General features: G+C 36.4%; 1 protein-coding gene across 5 annotated transcripts; it reads left to right on the forward strand.

The window, feature by feature from the left end:
• The first annotated feature begins 3,036 nt into the window (after positions 1–3,036).
• Positions 3,037–17,873, forward strand: LOC131769193 (receptor-type tyrosine-protein kinase FLT3-like). Of its 5 annotated transcripts, none has more exons than XM_066164949.1 (18): positions 3,037–3,098; positions 3,663–3,834; positions 7,308–7,390; positions 8,075–8,180; positions 8,754–8,919; positions 9,480–9,661; positions 9,994–10,187; positions 11,621–11,734; positions 12,466–12,583; positions 13,059–13,248; positions 14,008–14,222; positions 14,516–14,700; positions 14,893–14,991; positions 15,548–15,763; positions 15,916–16,127; positions 16,273–16,313; positions 16,431–16,527; positions 16,663–17,873. In XM_066164949.1, exons 4-18 carry the CDS (start codon positions 8,105–8,107, stop codon positions 16,841–16,843), a joined length of 2,286 nt encoding a protein of 761 aa, XP_066021046.1. In that variant the 5' UTR covers positions 3,037–3,098; positions 3,663–3,834; positions 7,308–7,390; positions 8,075–8,104; the 3' UTR covers positions 16,844–17,873. The 5 variants fall into 5 exon arrangements, with proteins under 5 accessions (XP_066021046.1, XP_066021045.1, XP_066021047.1 ...); XM_066164948.1 differs by lacking the exon at positions 7,308–7,390 and adding an exon at positions 7,452–7,517; XM_066164950.1 differs by lacking the exon at positions 7,308–7,390.
• Positions 17,874–22,071: the final 4,198 nt, after the last annotated feature.

The following is a 22,071-nucleotide window of genomic DNA, read 5'->3' on the forward strand; positions in this document are numbered from 1 at the left end:
AAAAGAAAGGAGATTTGAATGGAGCATTTTGATGAGAGGAAAAATAACCCAACGTCCGTCATCGCAGACGGACGCAAACAGTTCCTTTACAATCGCACTAAACAACCCTAGAGCGTATGTCTCACAATGTAAACTTTATTAATATATTGGTTGGAGTGACATAGTCCTCAAAATTTCAAGCCTAGCAAGTGCAACTTTTGGTCACGGCCATTTCAGCCCAATTTTTTAGCGAAAACACAATGATTTTACTGCCTCTACACTAAGGAAAGAAGTTTCTATATCTGGATCTCACCTACCCTGGTGTGTGCTTGGTCTACCACAGCGTGGAGCCCCAGTCTCTAATGGGTTTGTTTAACTATAACGCATCAGGCAATATTGCCTAAGAACACCTATTTATCCAGACTTTAAACGCTGTACGCACACAGACAATGTTGATAATCACTTCTAGTGCATGGGCAGCAGTTCAAATCTTTATTATTTTATCTTTGTATTATTTTATAAACTGATTGTAGAAAATAAGATAAAGAATCATACAAGGAAAATCAACAAGTTTCAGAAAATTATGGATGACAGAAAGAAAACATCTGTCTCTCCAGTCTCATTAACATAGATTAACTATATACACACTGTAATCAATTTAATAAAATTCATCAAGCTAAGGAGTACGAAGTGCAAAATTTTCCTCTTTATCTATGTTTGTGTGAGTCTCAAAACCATTTTCGCTGGACTTGCCTTTAATTCTTATTATAATAAAGTTCGGATATAACGCGCGCTGTCATTGGTTGAAAGAGCGTGCTCTATGAGAGTATAGAGCATAGAACTGAGCTAAAGCTGTTACGCCATCTGCCAAATTGTACTATGTTCGACCTTTTCCGGGACTTCTTTTTAGTTTTTTTCCGATAATTGAAAGTGAAATTTCGGAATAAGCGAGCCGGCAAGTAGCAACAGATGAACCAAACAAAGGTTTGTAAACATATCAGGCGCCGTAATTTACATTATTAAAACGTGAACCACGACTGGCGGAATGGGAAAGGAGTGCTTGAAGTATCATAGCCGTTTAGCACAGCTGATTGCCATCAAAAAAGGGGAGCAGTATGCCAAAACCATCTCATGGATCAGAACCAGAACCTCATTCGCACTCTTGAGATCTGCGTTGGTTTGTCTTCGAGGCTCTAGGACAAGAAGAGTGCCATGTGACATTAAGAATGTTGATATCGACGTCGAGGTTGTTGAAGGAGCCATTAAATCGGACTATTGATGTGTTTCCTTACTTCATATATATCTTTTTATATATCTTTTTATTTCATTATTATTATTATTATTATTATTATTATTGTTATTATTTTTAGCAGGACTTTTAGGACGCTAGATTTTTATTTAGAGAAAAGATATTGAATATTGCATTTTATTTATTACTACTATTTAATGTTTTTATCGTTGTTGGTTCATGTTGAAACCGTGGCAGATTTTAAAGAGGAATTAGTGAAAAGATGTTAAATATTGGTAGTGATTGCTAATAGTAATAGTAATAATAATTAGTAGAGAAACATTTTCGTGGATTATAGTTCCAGAGATATTGAGACATTATGATTTTTTCTTTTCTTTCTAACAGATGTTAAGGTACAAATTTAATTCTTTTTAAGTGAAGCACTGTACATAGGTCTTTTTTATGAGTATTGAATAAAGATTTTCTAAAATTAAAACGTGAGCAGATACAAAAATCCTCAAAGGAAAGACAAAATCGACATTCCGAGTTTTAAAGATTTTCACGCTCAGGCTTACGTACGGTAATAAAAATCAAACACAGCTAACACTCGTATAGTATATAAAGTTCAGAGTTCAAAAACAAAACAGAACAAAACAGAAATTATGAAAAATATAATCAAACTGACATAACTGTCTAAATTCATACTAATCATGACGGTGTCCGAGCAAATATGATCATGCTGAAGTCCATCGCGGCTCGCTTAGTATGGCGATCTCCGGTCATTACAGTAAAGCAAGCCTCAGAAACTACATCGGCCGGCCTTCGAGTGAAAAAATAAGAGCTCGCTCTGATATCCTTTCCGATACGTTTAGCAGAAAGTCACTTCAGTCACTGCAACCGAGTTTTGCGGCGCTGTCATCCCGAGCGATCTTCATGTTCGGTGAATTTGGCTGTCGTTCATTTAAAAAACACTCGCCTTAAACAGTTTGTTTTCTACCTTGCCATGTGAAAAAACTCGCGTGTTTTTTATGAGGCATAATTCGGCTGAAGTTCACTGAACATTTCACTTCAAGATTCTGCATGAAAAACTTCAAGCAAAAGCGTTAAAATCGACTTGCCGAACTATTATACTTTGTAAACTATCGCAGATTGTGAACTTTGATGGTTTTTGAACTTTGATGGTTTGACACTTTTGACAGCTTTTGTTTTGTAGAGCCAATCAGATTATTTGAACCATTCTAACAGGGATTCTGATTGGCTTATTGTAGCGTGCTCTATGAGAGTATAGAGCATGCTGACGACATTGTAGTTCGCTTTGGAAATAAAGTTTGTTTTGAAAATTGAAAGTAATGCATGGGGAATTTGACGGATTCTTTATTATAAAACCAATAGAGAAGCCTTGACTGTGCTCTGTTCTGTTATAAAGCACTTAGGAAGCGGCTAGAGCACTCAAGAAGTGGGGAGAACTTCTTTCGTGCTCTAGCCGCTTCCTGCGTGCTTTATAACAGAACAGAGCACAGTCAAGGCTTCTCTATTTGTTAATTAAGGTCTCTCGTTTCTTCTCTCAAATTCACCTGCATTGCGTTTGTTTGACATGAATTACCAAAGACGATCTATAATTATAATGCATTTGCACCTGACGTGACGTGCGACACTTCAAGGAATTAATAATGACATTTTATAGTCCAAGACACATTATTATTCTACCAATTTAGCTTTTTGTGCAAAGAGCCCAAACAGGAAGAGGGAAGTTCATTTCTAATATTAATTTTCATCTTGGCTTGAAACCCAACAGTTTCTATCGTAACCATAGCTACCAGACTAATAAAAGAAAACGCGTTTGGCTAAATAAGTCTAGTGTTGGGCATCAAAGAACGTTGGATCTTGGAAGGTAGGAGATGACTGAACTTAATGCATGAAAAACTTGAGTTTGACTTTCACCCCATGGCAGGATTTGATATTCAGCCTTAACTCCTATTTCTGTGTAGTTGAAATAAAACGAAAATGAAATTTACCGAGCTTCCAAATGTGGGGATCACAAACACTTGGCGAGAAAACATCTTCAGCTGCTTGAAAGAAACAAGATCATTATCCTTAAATTTTATTTTCTTGAACAAAACATTTACTATGTTAAATAATAGGGAGTTTTTAATCCAAACGTTTTTGGATTAAAAACGTACAACTTAACGTCTAAGTATCTGCTTTTCCTAGCGTTTTCGTCAATTGGACCTAAAAGAATTAATCGAAATTTTTACAATGTTGGTCAAAGGACTAATTTCGTTGTCTAATACGTATGTTAACATGTGAAGATATTCCTAAGAGACCCAATTCTCTCCATCGAGCGAAGCGGATAACATCCATTTGCGCCATTTGCATTAATTTCCACATGGAACTGACTGCTGCAAGCATTTTTTTAAAATTTATTTTCATAATAAGGTTTCGTTCATAACGACAGGTCGATTTGGGAAGCTTAATCCACTGCTTGGAGCTAGCGATCAACTTAAAACTTGTGTCATACGCGCGTGGTAGAAACAGAAAACCGTTACCTTGAAGAAGGCACGGAATTTGTTCATTTTTCATGTTCTTGACCTGGACTGCATTGTTGACTAACTTCACTTTTGGAAAAGGTGAGTCGCAGACGGCGAATCATTTTTTTATCCTTCGATTCACTTATGAGTACAACTTCATTTATATATCTCTCCTATTCTATTTTACTGGTGCAAAAAGAATTAAAGTTACAACAACTAGCAAAGACTAAGTCAAAATCCGACGTTCAACATCTACCCATGATTGGAACTCATTTTTGAAAAATTAAAGGGTATTTAACGAAAGTTTTTTTAGCGTTTCTTATTCAGAAAATTGGATATTAGATGCAAAACGACTAAAAACTTCGGCAAATACGAATTACTTCATTTAAAATAGTTACATTCCCATCTCTCCTCTCTCAATAACATTTAAGCATGACACTATGTTATGGTCAATTTTCCCGCGTTTTACTAGGCGGAAATTTGATCTTTCTGCATCGTACGGAAGCACATTTTAACCGCTCTCAATCATATGTGAAAAATTATTTTTACAAGAGAACAGTACTGACATATGGTAAAGAATAGTTACAATTTTTTGTTGTATATTCGTCCATAAACATAGCTTATCTATCAAAAGTTAAAATCGCGTATTGTGCAAGTCTAAGAGAAAGTTATTAGCACAAACATGTTCAATGATTAGTTTAAAGGTGTAGATCGCAACGGCTTACATTCTTTTCCGTTTATTGTTTTGTGCAGGAGTGCTAATTGTAATAAAATTTTGTGTGCGCTTTCTTTGTGTCATTGTGTAACGTTGCGTAATGTAGCGCGTATTTAACCGTATTGTTCATCGTAGTTTGGGGCAGTTTGGCAGTGTAGTTTCGTCGAGTGTGGTTTGGTATATTTGTTCTTTTCGCTTCATGCTGTTTGTTCGCCACTAGGCAGGATCTTTAACATCGCAACAAATGTAAGTCTTTTATCATGTAGTTTTCTTCGTTGTTCTCGTTGTAGCTTTCCTAGTGTATTTATTCTAGTTTATATTGTAATAGTTTTCGTTCGCTGTTTTATTTGCAGTTTTAACCGTACCCTGTACCGTTCGCGTTTAAAATTGTTAGAATTAGTTACTATAAATCGCCAGTGGCAGTTACAAAAGGTACTCACCTCAATAGCAGGTGGCATCTGTCGACCGTTAAATTTTCTCTTTTTTTTTCTTTTTTTTTTTTTACAAGGCAGCACACCAAAAGTAGAGTTATAAGGAAAAAAAGGATCTAGCAACCGTTTCCTCATAGACTCCTGTCCTTAAAAAGACCGTAAAAAATGAAATAGAGGCAATGCATAATTCAAGGCACGAATAAAATTTATTGGATGTCTTATCACCTTTATGTACTACGAGCCTGCTGCTTAATGTTCCTACATGATTTTAAAAACCTAAATGCTGTAATGTTTCCGTGATGGCTAAAAGGTTCCAAGGATTCTGTTATCGATTATAAAACGACGATGTAATGCCACTTTCTGAGTGGCCTTGAGTTGTTTTCCTTCATCGGAAGCAGTATTGCTATGGCTGTCAGCGTTTAACTTCCCCAACTGATTATTTCATGAATGCTTAAGTAAAAACCAGGCAAATCATAATTTACCCTTCGTTAAGTGTAAGATGAAAAGTTCAGGATGAAGACTATAACACACGATGCTTCGCAAAGGAAATCTTACAAGTTTCACCACAATATTCTGTATTTCTAGTCTTGCATTTCCTTGATTGTTAATTCCATATTATACATATGCACGTACTTACTTCGTTTCAATGCGCCAATTAAACACATTTAACGAAAGATGAGTCGTAATCGATAGAAAATAAGTCCACAGGAGCTTTACTCGAACAGTTTGGTCTCTACGTAATTGCAAAACATAGCACGATTTAATTTATCGCCTGCCTAAATAAAGTACTCTCTACGTCGTTGAAAACGCGAATGAGACCAGTCGACAGTTAAAAGACTGATAACAACTCGAATGGTAAACAGGGCCTTAAAGCGACGCTGAATAAGTTCCCTGAAAAATGCAAGCTTCTTTAATTTAGGCAAAACCCCATCTCTTGAAGCTTTTTTTGAAACAATTTCACTTTTCTTCACTGGAGTTTTTTCTTGAATTTATGTTCAGTTCTTCGCCTCAGATACAAAACAAATAGGTAACGACTGTTGAAAAAAGTTCGTCCATGCATAAGTTCTAAAGATTGTTTGACAGTTTTCAAATTAAACCATCCGTGTATTAAGACTAATACAATTGCATATCTAAACAATAGAGACTTATTGACTAGAAATGTGAATCACACAATTTTCCCGACGTTTTATTTCTTTAATAATAATGAAGTTCGAAATTACTGAGCTGTTTTTCAGTGGCATGTCACACCTAATGAGAACTTAAACAATTTCAAGTGTAACTTGAATTCAAAATTCGAGCAACTTCCGCCGAAGAATTAGACAAGCTGGAAAATATAGGAGATAATTTATTAATGAAGTCATTTGGTGTCTTATAGAAAGACATAAACAGCTTCTGGTATCTGTCTTGTCTGTCATCTTGAACAAAACATTTACTATGTTAAATAATGGGGGAATATGTATTGTTTATTCTGGTAAAAGTGCGCCTAAAATATGTTTTAAAACTCCTACGGAGTGCGTGAAGCCGGCTAAATGTTTCATCGTGCACAAATTTTCGGGATGATTTTATCATAAGGACGGAAAACGTTGTGCTTTTTGTCTAACTTGTGGTGACAAAGCCGTAGGAAGAAAAATGAACGATTTTACAAGAATAGCAACTTTTCAAATAATTTCGAGCCATTATTACGTGTTGATTTAACGTTGCGTGAGACAAGACAGACGACAATTCAATAAATAATGTTTTGCTGCAAAATTACAACGGTGACAAAAGCCTAACAAAAAGCTTCCACGTGTTAAGCAGTAACGAAAATAATGCAGCATTGAAGAAGAATAATTTACTACAGATGGCATCCAATGTATGGCGAAACATTACTGCTCTAAAAGTAGAAATTTCCCGCCTATAGTTGTCTGTTTTTTATGTCGTTAACAGAAATAAAGCAGGCAAACCTTAATTTATAAATGACATGACATATATTCTTCCATGTCATTGGTTTGTTGAGGAACTTAGTTGCTGAAGAGTAACTTTCAAATTACAAACCAAACCTGATTGGTTGACACAGTAACTTATTTGCCAAAGAACTCATTAAAAGGTTCATTCAGGAACTAAGATACCTAAAATATCAAGTACATTTTAAAATGGAGATTTGTTCAAAGTAATTTGATCCCAGATGAATAAAGGGGTAAGTTTCTAAAGAAACTGTGGTGCTGCGTCGGTGGGAGAGTATAGCAGGTAATTAGTGTTAACAACTGGGTTGAAAACGTAAATTAGCCACCGTAAAGGGTAAAAAAGCTGACGTTTCGAGCGTTAGCCCTTCGTCAGAACGATTGACGAAGGGCTAACGCTCGAAACGTCAGCTTTTTTACCCTTTACGGTGGCTAATTTACGTTTTCAACCCAGTTGTTAACACTAATTACCTAATTTGATCCCAGCCGGGTACAGGTTGCCACTCAGTTCTGTCCTTTATAGGCCAAGGAACAGGAAGATTCACCAGTATTAATCACAGTTGTCTCAGGTAAAAATTGTGTTCATTATCATTTTCGGTATATTCCTTGAACAGTTTTTTTTTCTTTAAGAGTTTGCAACGCACAATGCCACGAAGACGTGTTTTCAGGTTCATTACTTGTCAGGTGTTATAGAAGGTAACTTAACCAGATTTCCTGCATATAGGTTTTCTTCCATAGTGGTTTTGAGGACGGTTTTAAAAAACTAGCGCAATATGTGCATGGATCGAACATCTTTTTCCCGGTTTTCCCAAAATTTTGCTTTCTTTTTTCAAGGGTGGTGAAACTCTGAATTTCAATTTCAGCTGTTCGTCAATTCTTTGAACCTGTATGTTGCTAGCGAGAGTATATTCGTGTTTGGATTAGTGGCTGCAATAAAGCCTTACACAAAAGTCAGCCTGCTAAAATTTTCTGAGTGCCTACTAGCCACGCGGACTTTACAATTAAAGATGCCCTAATATCTAATCGATGTGGTAAAACCCGTCAGCTTTACTTCTCTAAATTTCACAGTGTTGATCTTCAAGGTGTTTGTGAACTCATGAGCTGTTTTATCTCCTGAATAATTTAAGTTCCATTTAGGTCGGCTGACGGAATGTGTTCAGCAACAAGCCATTAGCAAATTTACATTTAAAATCAATGGACATTTTTGCGAAAGATCTCATCGCCATTTTTTTTTGTTTGTTTCTGATATTTAGGGATACTGCTGTAACTCAAGATAACAAGATATGATGAGAAGTCTTTTCCCATTACTCGTTCTGCAGATGTGGAATGTGACAGTTGGCGGCGATGCTACCGCACAGGGTAACCACACAATTACGCCATTCATTGAATTTTGAGTGTCTCAAAATTACGGTCAGCGGTTAATTTTTTTTCTTTGCGATTAAAGGAAACTTGTTACGGTTAACTTTTTTTTTAAGACTAACGGTTAATATTCCTTAACTTTTTATCTAACGGCTATAACTTTTTTTTTTGCTGTTTTACGGCTGACGGTTAGCCCTAATGAGACCTTCAATTTTATTTAGACACTGAGGGTGGCATTTTGTAAAAGGCAAAATATCCCAATAACAATGACAATGACAAAGTGCTACAACAGCAACAGCAAGAGTCACAGTGACCGTAGCGATAAGAATGACAAGTGCTTAAAATTTGCTCAGAAAGTCGCCATCGAAGTCAAAAGTCGCGTAGTTGCACTTCGTAGTCTTCGTTTCTCTCTTTATATACAGGCCTTAAGGCTCTAAGGATCTTAATATGCTCTGTCATTTTAGGCTTTTTCATAAGACAAAACCACATTATTCATTGTTTAATCAGTGAGCTCTGATTTACAGATATTATTATACCATTTAAGTCAGTATTTGTTTGTTATTTTGTTGCCAGACTGTGGTTCAGTGGTGAATAACACTTTGAAAAGTCCAAATTATCCTGAAGGCTATCCAGACAATATGGAGTGTGAATTTAAAGTTCCTATTCCATCTGGATTTAGATTGAAAATCACTTTTGAGTACATGAGGTTGCCTGATCTAAGCACTCATTATCAGTGCGTGTAAGTGAGGAATGACTGTTATCCTTTATGGGTATTTTAAGTTAGAAGAAAGAACGAATGTTGGGTTCAAGCTTGATTTTAACAGTGGCAAACAGTAAAGATGAGTTATGTTCATTTACATATTCACTTTTCTTCTGATCCTTCAATCAGCTGCGAGAGAAAATAGCGAAAATTTATTTTGTTACAAACTGACGAGGGCAGGCAGCAACTAGGTACCTCACTTCCTTAAACGTGCTGTTTTAACTTTTATCTTGGCAAATTATCTAAAGCCGTTCAAGTAAAATTCCTGTCTATTCCCATTTGCTTTCCTGTAAACTCATCGTCCAAAATTCTTCCGATCTATTCATCCAGGTTGAAAAAATCTACATGAGTTCAGTTGATTTCGATTCTTCCGTCACTGATTGTTCGAGTCCAAAGTAATTGATCGTGGACTCAAAAACGCTCAAGTGAAGCAAACTTTCGAATATGACTTGTAGAAATATATCCACCCATCCGCGAACTATTATTTCAATGCAGTGATGTATGTTATTTTAGATTTATTTTTTACTTCTTTTCCAAAGGGATGACTATTTGACGTTCCGTGACGACAGAAAACAAAGTTTTGGGAGATACTGTGGTTCAACGAATGGCGAAACTATTTTGATGACTGGAAACTACACGTTGATAAACTTTCATTCTGGAAATAGTTCTTACATGACATGGATAGGATTCGTGTTACGCTTTGAAGCTGTTGATCAACCCGGTAATGTATCTCAATTTCCAGTCTCCCAGAATATAGTTCAGTTTAAAAGGAAAGCAAAGAATTCTCTTCAAATATAGCGCCCGGAAATTGATTATTCGCGAGCGAAGATCTCAACGATTAATCTCATCTGTTAGAATAATTGCCTTGTGGTAAACATTATCTAAATCCCGTCAATGAATTGGGATTTGTGTGATGATCAACGATGATCATTTGCATTACTTTTACACAGTATTATTTAGTACGAGTTGCTTTTTCTCAGTATAAACGATGATTGGTACAGTTTCCTCTAAAGACTGAACAATCGTAAACTTGACTTGTTTTACTTTTGTTAGTTCAACCAAGTATCTGCCCGATTGGTTGGTATCATCAACATGGTTCATCCTGCTATAAATTCAGTTTTGATTCTCTGACTTGGAATCAAGCTAGCAGACACTGTCAAAGTCTTGGAGGATATTTGGTGAAGATCGATGATGACAAAGAGCAGTCTTATATTACGAATAAAATTAAAGAAATGCGACTCGCAGAGGTTAGTGATTTAAAGAGGAATGACGAAAACGTGTCCATACTAGTCGCTAGGTACATTCATCTCCCAAATCATTAAAAGCAACATGTGACAGTCTGCGGCCTTTTCCCACATCTAGGCAGTTTGGAAAGCTGCAAAAAATCTGGAAAAAATATCTTTCAAATCGGTATCGACAAACGCTTTTTATTATATAGATACCGATGAAATACCAGGATTTCTCCTTTTACTGAAAAATCGTATCTTCATCGCCCGCAGTGAAGATACTATTTTTATCTTTCACGTGTGAGGATATTGGTGTCGACATGGTTACTAATATGATTAGCCAGTTACAAGAGAGCTTCCCGTTCAGGAGCGCGGTCGGTTCTTTTGAAATTTCATTCACAAAATGGCTTCGAGGTGCGAAGACAATACGGTAACCGGTGACTTTGTCGATGAGCTGCCAAATTTGCACATCGATCCTTTTTCCGAGTTTGAAAAACATTCAGGAAGATTTGCCGAAGTCTCGGAAAGTGATGTTGAAAAATTCATAGAGGGAGAAGAAAATACAAACACTAAAAATAAGACCTTCTACGACTTATGATTATGTCTCCTTTATAACTCTATATCTGAGTTTTATAACATTTTTGTGACAGGCATTTTGCAGTAGGTGACCACTTTGATCGCACTATTTTGCTGTTTCGAAAATGAATAAAAAAAAGAGTTGTCTTTTGCGTAGGAATTTCATGAGTATCTATAAAATAAACAGATTACATGGCAGCTTGGGGATACGAACTTTATCTTCTCGAGCTGAAAGTATCCCTCGTATCCCCGCGCGGCCATGCAATATCCTCTATCTATTCTACTGATTTACTATTGTAGCGTAGCTCCATCTTTCTGTTTAATTATAAACCATATAACCCACAACTCTTGAACTCGCTCCGACAAAGGACGAACGCTCGACACATCAGATTCACATTATCAATCCAGTTGATAAAACCAAATATTTGGTAAGGTTCGTACAAAACCAGGTAATAGAATAATAAATTGATAAATTATGGCAAGAAATTACGATAGTAACTGAAAAGATAGCAGCACACAACTTTGGAAAAATAACAGTCAAATCTCTCGTAGGCGAACATCCTCGGGAATTGGAAGAAATATCTGTCGTAGAATTGTCCGGTTAAGAGAGTTGGTGCAATATGCAAACACCAAAAATTAGTTGGGTGGCTGTTTGCTCACGGAAGAATGTTCTGTCGGACTCTTGTTTATGTCAAACGATATATAGATATGGTACTCAACCAAAATATGAGTTCAGCAGTGCTAATTTATTGTTTTTTATCATCTAAAGTTAATATAAACATAATTCTAAGACCGAAAGAGGTGAAGCTCTATACGTCTTCAAAAGAATCATTATTGATGTATTCATCGGATTTTTCAGTGACAATCTCTTACTTTAGGTTTTTTGGATTGGACTGCACGATCCTGATAAGGATAATAACTACAAATGGGTGTATGACGATACTCCTCCTCGTTACTCCAACTGGAATGAGAACGAGCCTAATAATAAAGCGGTACGAGGCGAACATTCTTTCGTTTTTGTCATATAGTTGTTTAGTTTGGGGCAAAACTTGCTACCATATCTTTAGACCCCTTCATATTTTTATGTGCGTACATACTTGTCTTTGGTTTTCATCATATCCAACTTCAAGCCTTTGGTTCATGAACAAGTTCAAATTTGGAAAATTTCCCATCATCTTCGACACACTTTTAGATAAAATCCCATGGAAGCACAATGTTTTTAAAACAGATCTGCCTGTTACCAAATTATGGAAAATTTATGTTCGATATAATTGGCTGAAATTGTAGAATGAGATCGACTAAATATTCAAATTCTCACGGCTTCTTCATTCAAAAAATAATTAACTATTATATTTTACTAATTTCTATCAAGGGAAAAGCACTATTATTTTCTCTAGTTTCTATTATTTTTTAATTTATTGGTACAAATCGCTACTTCATATTGTTATTCATTCAATCATTTGTTTATCTATTTGATAATATGTTTGTTATACTTACCTTATCATTTCATAATTTGTAATGTGTTTGAGTTATCTTTAAATCGTGTGTACGGTCAGTAGAAGTCTTAATAAAGATAAACGCATAATAGATTAAGCTCAATACCCCTATGAATGATGGTCACCGAACCGGTTTAACCCTTAAGTTATTTTCGGTGAGCAGGGCTAGCTACTTTCTGTAACTTAAACTTCGATAAATAAGATAATTTATAATTTTAATTGTACAGTCCGACTGTGCACGGGCCTATGGGATTTGGTTTGACTTGTATGGCGCACCCTTTCCAGCTGGGAAATGGAATGGCGTATCGTGTAGTGAAAAGACATTCTCCATTTGCGAGAAAAACGGTAAGTGGATCACTGGCTAGTTAATTGAACGTTTTTACATAACGTCACGGCCAAATTGGTTATCACAACAACAGACGGCAACGTGAATGCCCAAATCAGTCCTGTTGGATTTAAACTCTTTTCTACGTTAGAAAGAAAAATAAAGGTCTGTTTACAACTACCAGAGTACCATTTCACGATGTCATTTACTCTATGGCAATGGTCTGATTCAAGCAATAATTCCAACTTCATCTCAAATAACGAAGATGTTATTTTTGGTCTATTCACGATAAACAATATATTAAAAATGTAAAATACATTAAACTTTCCTTTCAGAATTGCTCATCAGTGAATTATTATCGATTTTATCTACAAAAGATAAAGTTCAAATACAAAATCAATAAACTTGATTAAGTTTTTTTTCTAAATATCTACTTACTATGATTACGTGTTTTAAATGCTTCTTGGATTATTTAGATTTGACTTTTTTCAACAGCAACAGTCGCAGCACCGGATATCATGGCCAAAACACCTACCCTTGCAATCAAAACGCAGAAAAACGAGGCCATGAGTTCTGTAGCCCTTATTTACAGCTTGGTTGGTGCTACCATTGTAGTGATACTCGTGCTGTGCTGCATTATGGGACTTCGGTGCTACAAAAGCAAAAGACACGCTAGGTTAAAAAGGTAATGTTCACAAGCCCAATATAGTTATTATGGTAAACAAGCACAATTCAATCACGGCTTATGTAAATTTCTGTAAGCTTCCTCTGCATGGTGTATATGCATGTCAAAAACAACAACAGAACGATCGTTTGGTCGGGTGATCTTAACGTAAGTATCTTCAAACAGATGACGCTTGCTTCCGATCCACAAGCTGAGTTCTTTAGCTTTAGGTTTCTCAATCTGTTAGTTCTGAAAGTGTCACTTACCCAAAAACTTTTCTATCAACAAAGTAAATCTTATTGTCCCACGAATAAAAAAAATCGAAAAAATTAATTTAGCAACTATTTTGGTTATTTTATTATTATTATTATTATTTTTATTATTATCATTATTATTGTTATTATTATTATTTTTGAGCTTCCAAAGATCCCGAAATTTGCGTCTTTCAAGTTCACGACCGAGAAGTAGCGGGAATGGGGTGGGTTGGCTCATGACATCATCCCGGAAATTATTCATATCATTTAGCGAGAAAGCAGTCACACTGCAGCCTAGGAGAGAACCACAGAATTATGCTCGGAAGATGTGTTGTTGTTGCTCTGATCAGGATATCTTCTAAAGACTTTCCTTAAATATTGCTCTTCAGCGCGGTTGGTTTTGAATATGGTGCCAAATCAGAAGGGAAGAAGGTTAACTGTAATTCTTGTCTTAATGATGAAAAAGCTATCAGTTATTAAGTCATTTAACATTCTCTCACTGAATCCAAATTTCTGTTGTCAACAGACATGTTCAGCGTCCTTTCCGCGAGATTATTCCTCTTGACAAGTGGGAAATTCTTCCCAAGCAGGTGCATTATGAGGAGGAACTGGGCCGAGGTGCATTTGGTGTGGTTTACAAAGCAACTCTTACGAGAAGAGCTGGAATAGAAGTGTTTGAAACAAGAGAAAGACTAAAGCCAGAAAAACAATGTCAAGTTGTCGCAGTAAAAGTATTGCAGGGTGAGTAGAAATAGCACTTAAACACCGTCAAAATGAAATTTTTAATCGCTAAGACAAGGATCTGCCGTTGCATGGAATCATAAGTCGACTGGTAACATCTTGCAAGCTTTCCTTTTAACATATCAAGCCAGAAGGGGCTAGTTCACGACTTGCGCATGCGCTGTAATAATCGAGATGGCTGTTACTCACGTTGGGTTTCAAGCATCCTATTCAATCCAGGGGCTGTTGCGAACGCCAAAAGGTCTAAGACTGAACTCACAAACGCTGAAAGCATCAATAACATCTATCCACAGGTGATCCAACCGATGAGCAAAGAGAAGCTTTCCTTCATGAAATATTACAAATGAAGCTGTTGGGTTCACATCAGAATATCGTGTCTTTGGTCGGATGCTGCACACTGCAGGACACCAATTTTCTGGTGATAGAGTATGTTCCGTATGGTGATCTCTTACAATGGTTACGGCAAAAGAGGCGATCGGTAAGAGGAGAGAGATTTTCCTGAGCAAGGCTAACTTTTGGAATTTCGATGTCTGTGAGAAAGGAAGAGGCTTAATCATTAGCCTTGTATTACGTTACGCTAGATTCTGGATTAAACAAATAACTAGTTTATCTTCTACCCTTATTCTGTATATACATATCTGTGGTAAATATTTTGCCTATTACGCTTCAGGTAAATAAAAATCAAGCCCTCAGAGGAAAGGAGGCGGAAAAGTTTTATGAAGATAGAGACACTCCGATTGATGAGTTGAAAAGATGCAAACCTAGTCGAGTAAGTATTTTTGTGCTATTTCGGTAGTGATGGGGGAAGGCTTTGCCAAGCAAGTCGCGATTGACCGTATTTATATTAGTATTCATTATTCCGTCCATTGAACTGAAACTCGAAAGTAAGGTGTAATGTTTCCTAAAAATATTATTCCTCTAAGAAATAAAATGCAGTCAAGCTAAACGGAATCAGAGACCCCTCCCCTCACCCCCGAAAAAATCAAGGAGAAAAATGAGGTACTATTTTGCTTGAGGGGGAAGCTAGGCTCCTTGAGGCCCTTCAGGAAAACTACTCCACCTCCACAAGCGCGGTTGTAAAAAGAAGATTAAGGCAGATAACTCGGCGACTTGACGCAATTTCTGTCGCTTTGCATGGACTATGCGGGACGGAAAAGTGCTTTGTGAACAGCGAATGCCTTTTTCGGATTTTATTTGTAAAAATAAAGTTCGACGGATATCAAGCATTCATAATTACCTCCCTTCCATGCAAGCCATCCCACCGTGAATCTTGATCTAAAAGTGAACATTAATCTATTACTTTAATTCCTTCCTTTATCACCCAGAAAAGTTGTGACAGTGCTGTTAATCAGGAAAACATAGAATTGATGTCAATGCCATCCAGTCCAGGTTACTATAACCACGCTGCTGTCATTTCGCTGTCTACGGTGAATCTTCATGAGAGTAACCTTGATGGCGTAAATGATAATGATGACGTCGGTGTTGATGGTTTCTCTGCTCAACAGCTGTTTTCATTTGCTTGGCAAGTAGCAAGAGGAATGGTAAGTAAATGAATTAACTCAGAAGTGACTGTGGGCTTACCTTCGAAAAAACCTTACGCAGAAACCATACCTGAAGATCATTCTCGACATTATTTTATGTCGTCTTCAGTTACACCTCTTTAAGCTTTTTTTTTTTCATTATTTTTTCCCAGAATCACCTTGCCGAAAATGATTTCGTTCATCGTGACCTTGCAGCTCGGAACATCCTTGTTGGTCAAGACGGACGAGTGAAGGTGTCAGACTTTGGTTTGATGCGCCAAGTGTACGAAGACGTGTACAGCATAAAAAAAGCTAAAAAGCTGCCAGTTAAATGGATGGCACCAGAGAGCATCTTCGAGGGTGTTTTCACTATCAAGAGTGACGTGTAAGTAGACTGGAGCTGCTACTGAGTGTAGTATTTCTGTTTCAGCAAATTTTCTCTTTTGTTTGTTTACAACTTGTTTTTTTCAGTCTTGCTCAGAGATGCCGCAAATCTCAATTTAAAAGTTAATGTTTAAAATTTCTCGCAGTTGGTCTTATGGAATTTTTCTCTGGGAAATGGCTACCATGGGTAGGTTAAAAAGCTTTTCTTGATAGATATTTATTGTTTTTATCATTAACGTTTTTCATATTGTTAGAGTTATTTGTTCGTCGTTGCATTCATACCTGTTCTTCTGTTGTAATTAAGGTGGTGTTCCATACCCTACGTTTACCAATACAGAGCTCTGTAAACTTCTAAAGAATGGATATCGCATGGAAAAACCTGATATGTGCTGCCATGAAGTGTGAGTAGAATTTTGTTTTGAAATAATTGTCAACCTACCGTTTTATTCTAATTGCCAACAAATTTTGTTTTTTTATTGACTGGATTTCACCACAAACTCTAATAAAAATGTACTATCCCTCTTCATACTTGAAAGATATGAAATGATGACGTCATGCTGGGAGAACGATCCTACAACTCGCCCCAGTTTCTCGGAGTTGATTGACCGACTGGAGGCTATTATGACGAGGGATGTAACATACTGCGATATGTCAAACTGCGATGAATCGAGTCCATACTATAACATACAGGACATGGTTGACGAAGAAAGCGGATGAGATGTATAAACAAGGGTTGTCGCCCAGTCATCACCGCCTGGTAGACAACACCACCTCCGAGTTTCTTATGTTATGGATAATAGTTGTAAAGATAAGTTTCTCGAAATTTCTAGAATGCCTAGTCATGCTGACATGCTTACCTTGGATGTAATACTAACGCAGTTGTTGTATTGTAAGCTTCCGAAATGTTCTAGAATACTTTGTAAATGTAAATAAGGATTCAGCTGTGTGGTGGTAGTTAGTTGCTGTTGTCAGGAGTGACCTACTTGGGAAGCTATACTGAAGGAGAGCTACTGCGGAAGATTGTTCATTTCGGAGTTTTGGAGACGTACGGCTGTGAGATTGTGTCAGTGGTAAGCTAAGATATAGACCGTAGTGAGCTCAAGTAAGTATATTGAGGATAATTTCTGTACTTCCTTCAGGAGTCGCTCCATATTAAGAATGTTCCTCATTGTTTGATAAAGTAGTTGAGTTTGTAGTTTGTTTCTGTTGGTTTGATTATACCGTAACACTTATCATTGTTAAAACATGCTTAACTTGCTTAAAACATATAATTCTATAAACGGTTTTATCTATATTGATGTTTAAGACATTCAAAGCTGCAAGGCAAAGCTAAGGGATAGGGAAAGTCTCAATTTATTAGTTGTTACATTCCAAAGTTGAACTTTTGGTATTATGTAATGTTTAAAAAACGAGCAGGAGTGTTTTATCGGGTTTAAAACTACGAGGCGTAGCCGAGTGGTTTTTGACCCGATAAAACACGTGCTGGAGTTTTTTGAACGGCTTCAAAAACATTCTTGGAAAAGCGTGTGTCAAGAGAGTTCATAACAATTATGCTTTTGTGAACGTTAGAAATTAGCATATGAGAAAAAACATTCATGTATTGTCTAATATGCCTTTACCAGATTACTGTACTAATGGAATAGAGAATTTTTCCAGATGTGTATTTCACAACTGTACTATTAATTTGGTGCAAAAGTAAATTTACTGTGTGAAATTTGTTGAAAGAACATTAAATATGTTCCCACCATTTGTTGTGTCAGTTTCTGTGTTGATAATTAATTAATATTCATAAGTCACGTGCAGTGTCTTTATATCTGATAAAACACCGCATACTAATAAGGATGAGGTTTATCGATATAAAGTCACTGCACGTGATGAATTATCTACCATTTGATAGGTTAATGGGCTTATGAATTATTAATGAGTTTTTGAAGTTTGAATAATGGAGACATGAAGTACCACGAGCGTTTCATTTAGTTTGAGAGTTAGAAACCAGTAGTGCTAGCATTTTATGAAGTGTTGCTGTTTTTACCTTTGAAATAAATTATAAAAAGAAAAAAAGGAAATAAAAAATTATAAGCTCGGAAAGATATCATCAATTGAAAAGTAGTTGTAGGTATTAAGTTGGTGTTGATTACATCAAAGGATAGTGGAAAAGCTGATACTCGCAATTCAGGGCATTTAAATTAATTTTTCATATTATTCGGTAATACAAGACTGGGATTAAGAAGCATTTGACACTTAGTTTGGCCCATCGAACTCGGTTGCTCATCTGGACAGTTCAAAAAAACATTTTGATGAATGGAATCAAAACACTATAATGCTCACCAAATCCCCGGCCAATTGTTATAGCTATTGGAGCTAAGAACGATATTTTGGTATTTCACTCATCGTGCAAGACAAGACAGAAAATTATTTTCTTTCTTGTTATATTTAAGTATTGTTTACCGTATTTATCGACCATGATAAACTAGCAGCTCTCCGCAATAAGAAATGCAGTTGCGTCAGTTTGCTGCACAAGAATGCAAGATACTTTTTTTCTCGGCTTCGTAAAAATATGTCTGAGGAACTGAAAGTACAATATATGATGACTAGGGGCATGTTAAAATAGAAAATTGAATGAACTCGGTGAGATAAAAATCTCTCTGATCAATATTGGGGATGTGACTTCAGAAGTAAGCGGAAAATACGATGCCATCGAGATTCAAAATAAAAGTAAAGAAACTTGAACTAATTTAAGTTTCAGTAAAGGTGTATTTTATCATTTTCACTGCTAACTGTCGTTACCTTCAAAAATCTATCCATTAAAAAAAGGAAAAAAATCTTGAAATTGATCCGAAGCGTTTACTTTTCGCCTGCCTGAACTGATCAGCAAATGAATCCCTTTGTACATTCCTAAGGAAAGTAACATGTGAATAAAACATGAGACGTGAATTTACCCTGACAATTATCGTCTTTTCAAATCTCCCTTGTCATAAACTGGTTCCCCAGTTATAGGAAAAATTTTTCGTTCAGGACTTCACGACCGAGAGAAATCTGATCAAGACGCGAGATTGAGAAACCTGTGAATTTGATTACAGTTTCGGAGATAATTTTGACCACCGATAGTAAGTTCAATTCATACAACTACTTATCAATATTTTATTTATCGATGTGAAGAAAATATTCCGTATAAGAAATATATTAGCAACTCATCCTCAAAAAGTCGGTATTAAAATGTATTTTTGATATCGGAAAGACCCATGTTCTCTACCTTAAATATTCATTGCGAATAAACGAAACGCTGATCAAATGAACATTTCGTTTAAGCCAAAAGTCCATGTATAGCTCTACCAGTGTTTTATCAGAATTGCTACAACCTTAGTGGCTACGCTACGCAGTATTAATCCCGTGATATTCATTGATATGTGGCGAGCTGAGTTAGCAACGTAACAGAGTGGATTTGTAAATAAAATAGATCAAAATCCAGGGCCTGTCTTGTTTTAAGATTTGAATGACCATGCAGAAAATTTATGCCAAAACGATTAAATATTTTCTGTGGTGATATTTGATTTCCAGCTTCGCCCTTGTCAACCGTCACGCAATAGAAATCCCGAGCTCATAATCTAATTGTTAAAAAGAGTCACTCTGACTTGGAAAGAATTGAACGCATTCATCATTGTTAATACGAGTGATTTGAATCTGAAGAAACACAGATAAACGCTCAGCGATCGTCCAGGTGAAAGTAGTCCTGAAAAGCACTGACACAAGAGTCAGTGACTTGGTGATATTCCGACGACTAACCAGAAGTCCTCAACAGCGTCGAATTGCCCTCTTTACTCTGATTATTTGCATCTTCCGCCGGTAAGATCACACAACACGAATGATGTGATTAAATTATGCCTAAAACTAGATAAGATTTACGTAAATATCGTAAACGTGTACGATGAAATATTGAAGGGAAAATATATCTGACTCCAGTGACGCAAAAAACTTAAAGATAGCACTTTTGGAATGTATGCCCTCAAAACGCGCCAATATGAACGCCCTTCGTCTATCTTGGCTAATAGCAAGATAAACCTTGAAATGTCACCTTCGTTGTAACTTAGACTATTGCCCTTTCACCTTCCCAAAATGCCAAATAGGAGATATTGTTTGATTTAACACCAAATACTCAGAAGTTGCAGAGCAGTTAACATTGATTATGTACTTTTTACTCAATATAACACTGAAAAATATTTCCTCGAAGCTGCAAACAAGAATATCGCATCACCTGACCTTAGACCTCAATATAACGATAGATGATACAGTAAGATCTGACATCAAAGTGATTCTGAAGTTCTTAATAAACACCTCAACCCTTTCACTCCCAAGATCTCATTAGTAATTCTCCTTACTCTCTGCTATACAACTCTCATGAAGTTACTTCAGAGATTTTGGTAATGAATCAACTAATATTCCCTCAATTGATATTTTCTTCATTCTCATCACTTTTCTGTTTAATATCGTGTTGACACTGTAAGCGGAAATTCTGTCTTGGTCACTCATGGGAGTTTAAGTGTTAAATGTATATTTGCCTCGGGTAAAAATTGTGTTCATTATCATTATCATTAGCATTTTCGGTATATTCCTTGTACAGTTTTTTTTCTTTCAGAGTTTGCAAAGTACAATGCCACGAAGACGTGTTTTCAGGTCCATTGCTTGTCAGATGTTATAGAAGGTAACTTAACCAGATTTTCTGCAAATTCGGTTTTCTTCCATAGTGGTTTTGAGGACGGTTTTAAGAAACTAGTGCAATGTGTGCATTGATCGAACATCCCTTTGCCGGTTTACCAAAATTTTGCTTGCTCAAGGGTGGTGAAACTCTGAATTTAAATTTCAGCTGTTCGTTAATTCTTTGAACTTGTATGTTGCTAGCGAGGGTATATTCGTGTTTGGATTAGTAGCTGCAATAAAGCCTTACACGAAAGTCAGCCTGCTAAAAAATTTTCTGAGTGCCTACTAGTCAATTACAGATGCCCTAATATCTAATCGATGTGATAAGACCCGTCAGCTTTGCTTCTCTAAATTTCACAGTGTTGATCTTCAAGGTGTTTGTGAACTCATGAGTTGTTTTGTCTCCTGAACAGTTTAAGTTCCATTTAGGTCGGTCGACGGGATGTGTTCAGCAAACAAGCCATTAGCAAATTTGCATTTAAAATCAACGGATATTTTTACAAAATATCTCAACGCCAATTTGTTTCTGATATTTAGGGATACTGCTGTAACCCAAGATAAAAAAATATGATAAGAAGTATTTTCCCGTTGCTCGTTCTGCAGATGTAGAATGTGACAGTTGGCGGCGATGCTGCCGCACAGGGTAACCACACAATTACACAGTCATTGAATTTTGAGTGTCTCAAATTACGGTCAGCGGTTAATTTGTTTTCTTTGCAATTAAAGGAAACTTGTAACCGTTCACTTCTTTTTAAGACTAACGGTTAATATTCCTCAAATTTTTCTCTAACGTCTATAACTTTTTTTTGCTGTTTTACGGCTGACGGTTAACCCTAATGAGACCTTCAATTTTATTTAGACACTGAGGGTGGTATTTAAAAATATTGCACAATGACAATGACAAAGAGCTACAACAGCAAGAGTGACAGTGACCGTAGCGATAAGAATGAAAATCGCTTAAACTTTGCTCAGAAAGTCGCCATCGAAGTCAAAAGTCGCGTAGTTGCAATACATGGTCGTCGTGCTTCTCTATCTCAACAATCCTGGACGTGAATGGGATCTTAATAGGTTCTGTTATTTTAGTCTGTTCATTAGACAAAACCACATTATTCATTGTTTGATCAGTGAGCTCTGATTCACAAATATTATCAGTAAGTCAGTATTTGTTTGTAATTTTGTTGCCAGACTGTGGTTCAGTGGTGAATAACACTTTGAAAAGTCCAAATTATCCTGAAGGCTATCCAGACAAT

The sequence above is a fragment of the Pocillopora verrucosa genome, chromosome 4 (assembly GCF_036669915.1).
Source record: "Pocillopora verrucosa isolate sample1 chromosome 4, ASM3666991v2, whole genome shotgun sequence".
Taxonomy (NCBI): Eukaryota; Metazoa; Cnidaria; class Anthozoa; order Scleractinia; family Pocilloporidae; genus Pocillopora; species Pocillopora verrucosa.

Bases quoted from the DNA above. Each gene is read 5' to 3' on its own strand.
- LOC131769193 (XM_066164949.1), top strand. From the start codon at position 8,105: ATGATGAGAAGTCTTTTCCCATTACTCGTTCTGCAGATGTGGAATGTG. The intron at 8,181-8,753 runs GTAACCACACAA...TTTTGTTGCCAG, and splicing joins CGGCGATGCTACCGCACAGG to ACTGTGGTTCAGTGGTGAAT. The intron at 14,223-14,515 runs GTGAGTAGAAAT...ATCTATCCACAG, and splicing joins CGCAGTAAAAGTATTGCAGG to GTGATCCAACCGATGAGCAA.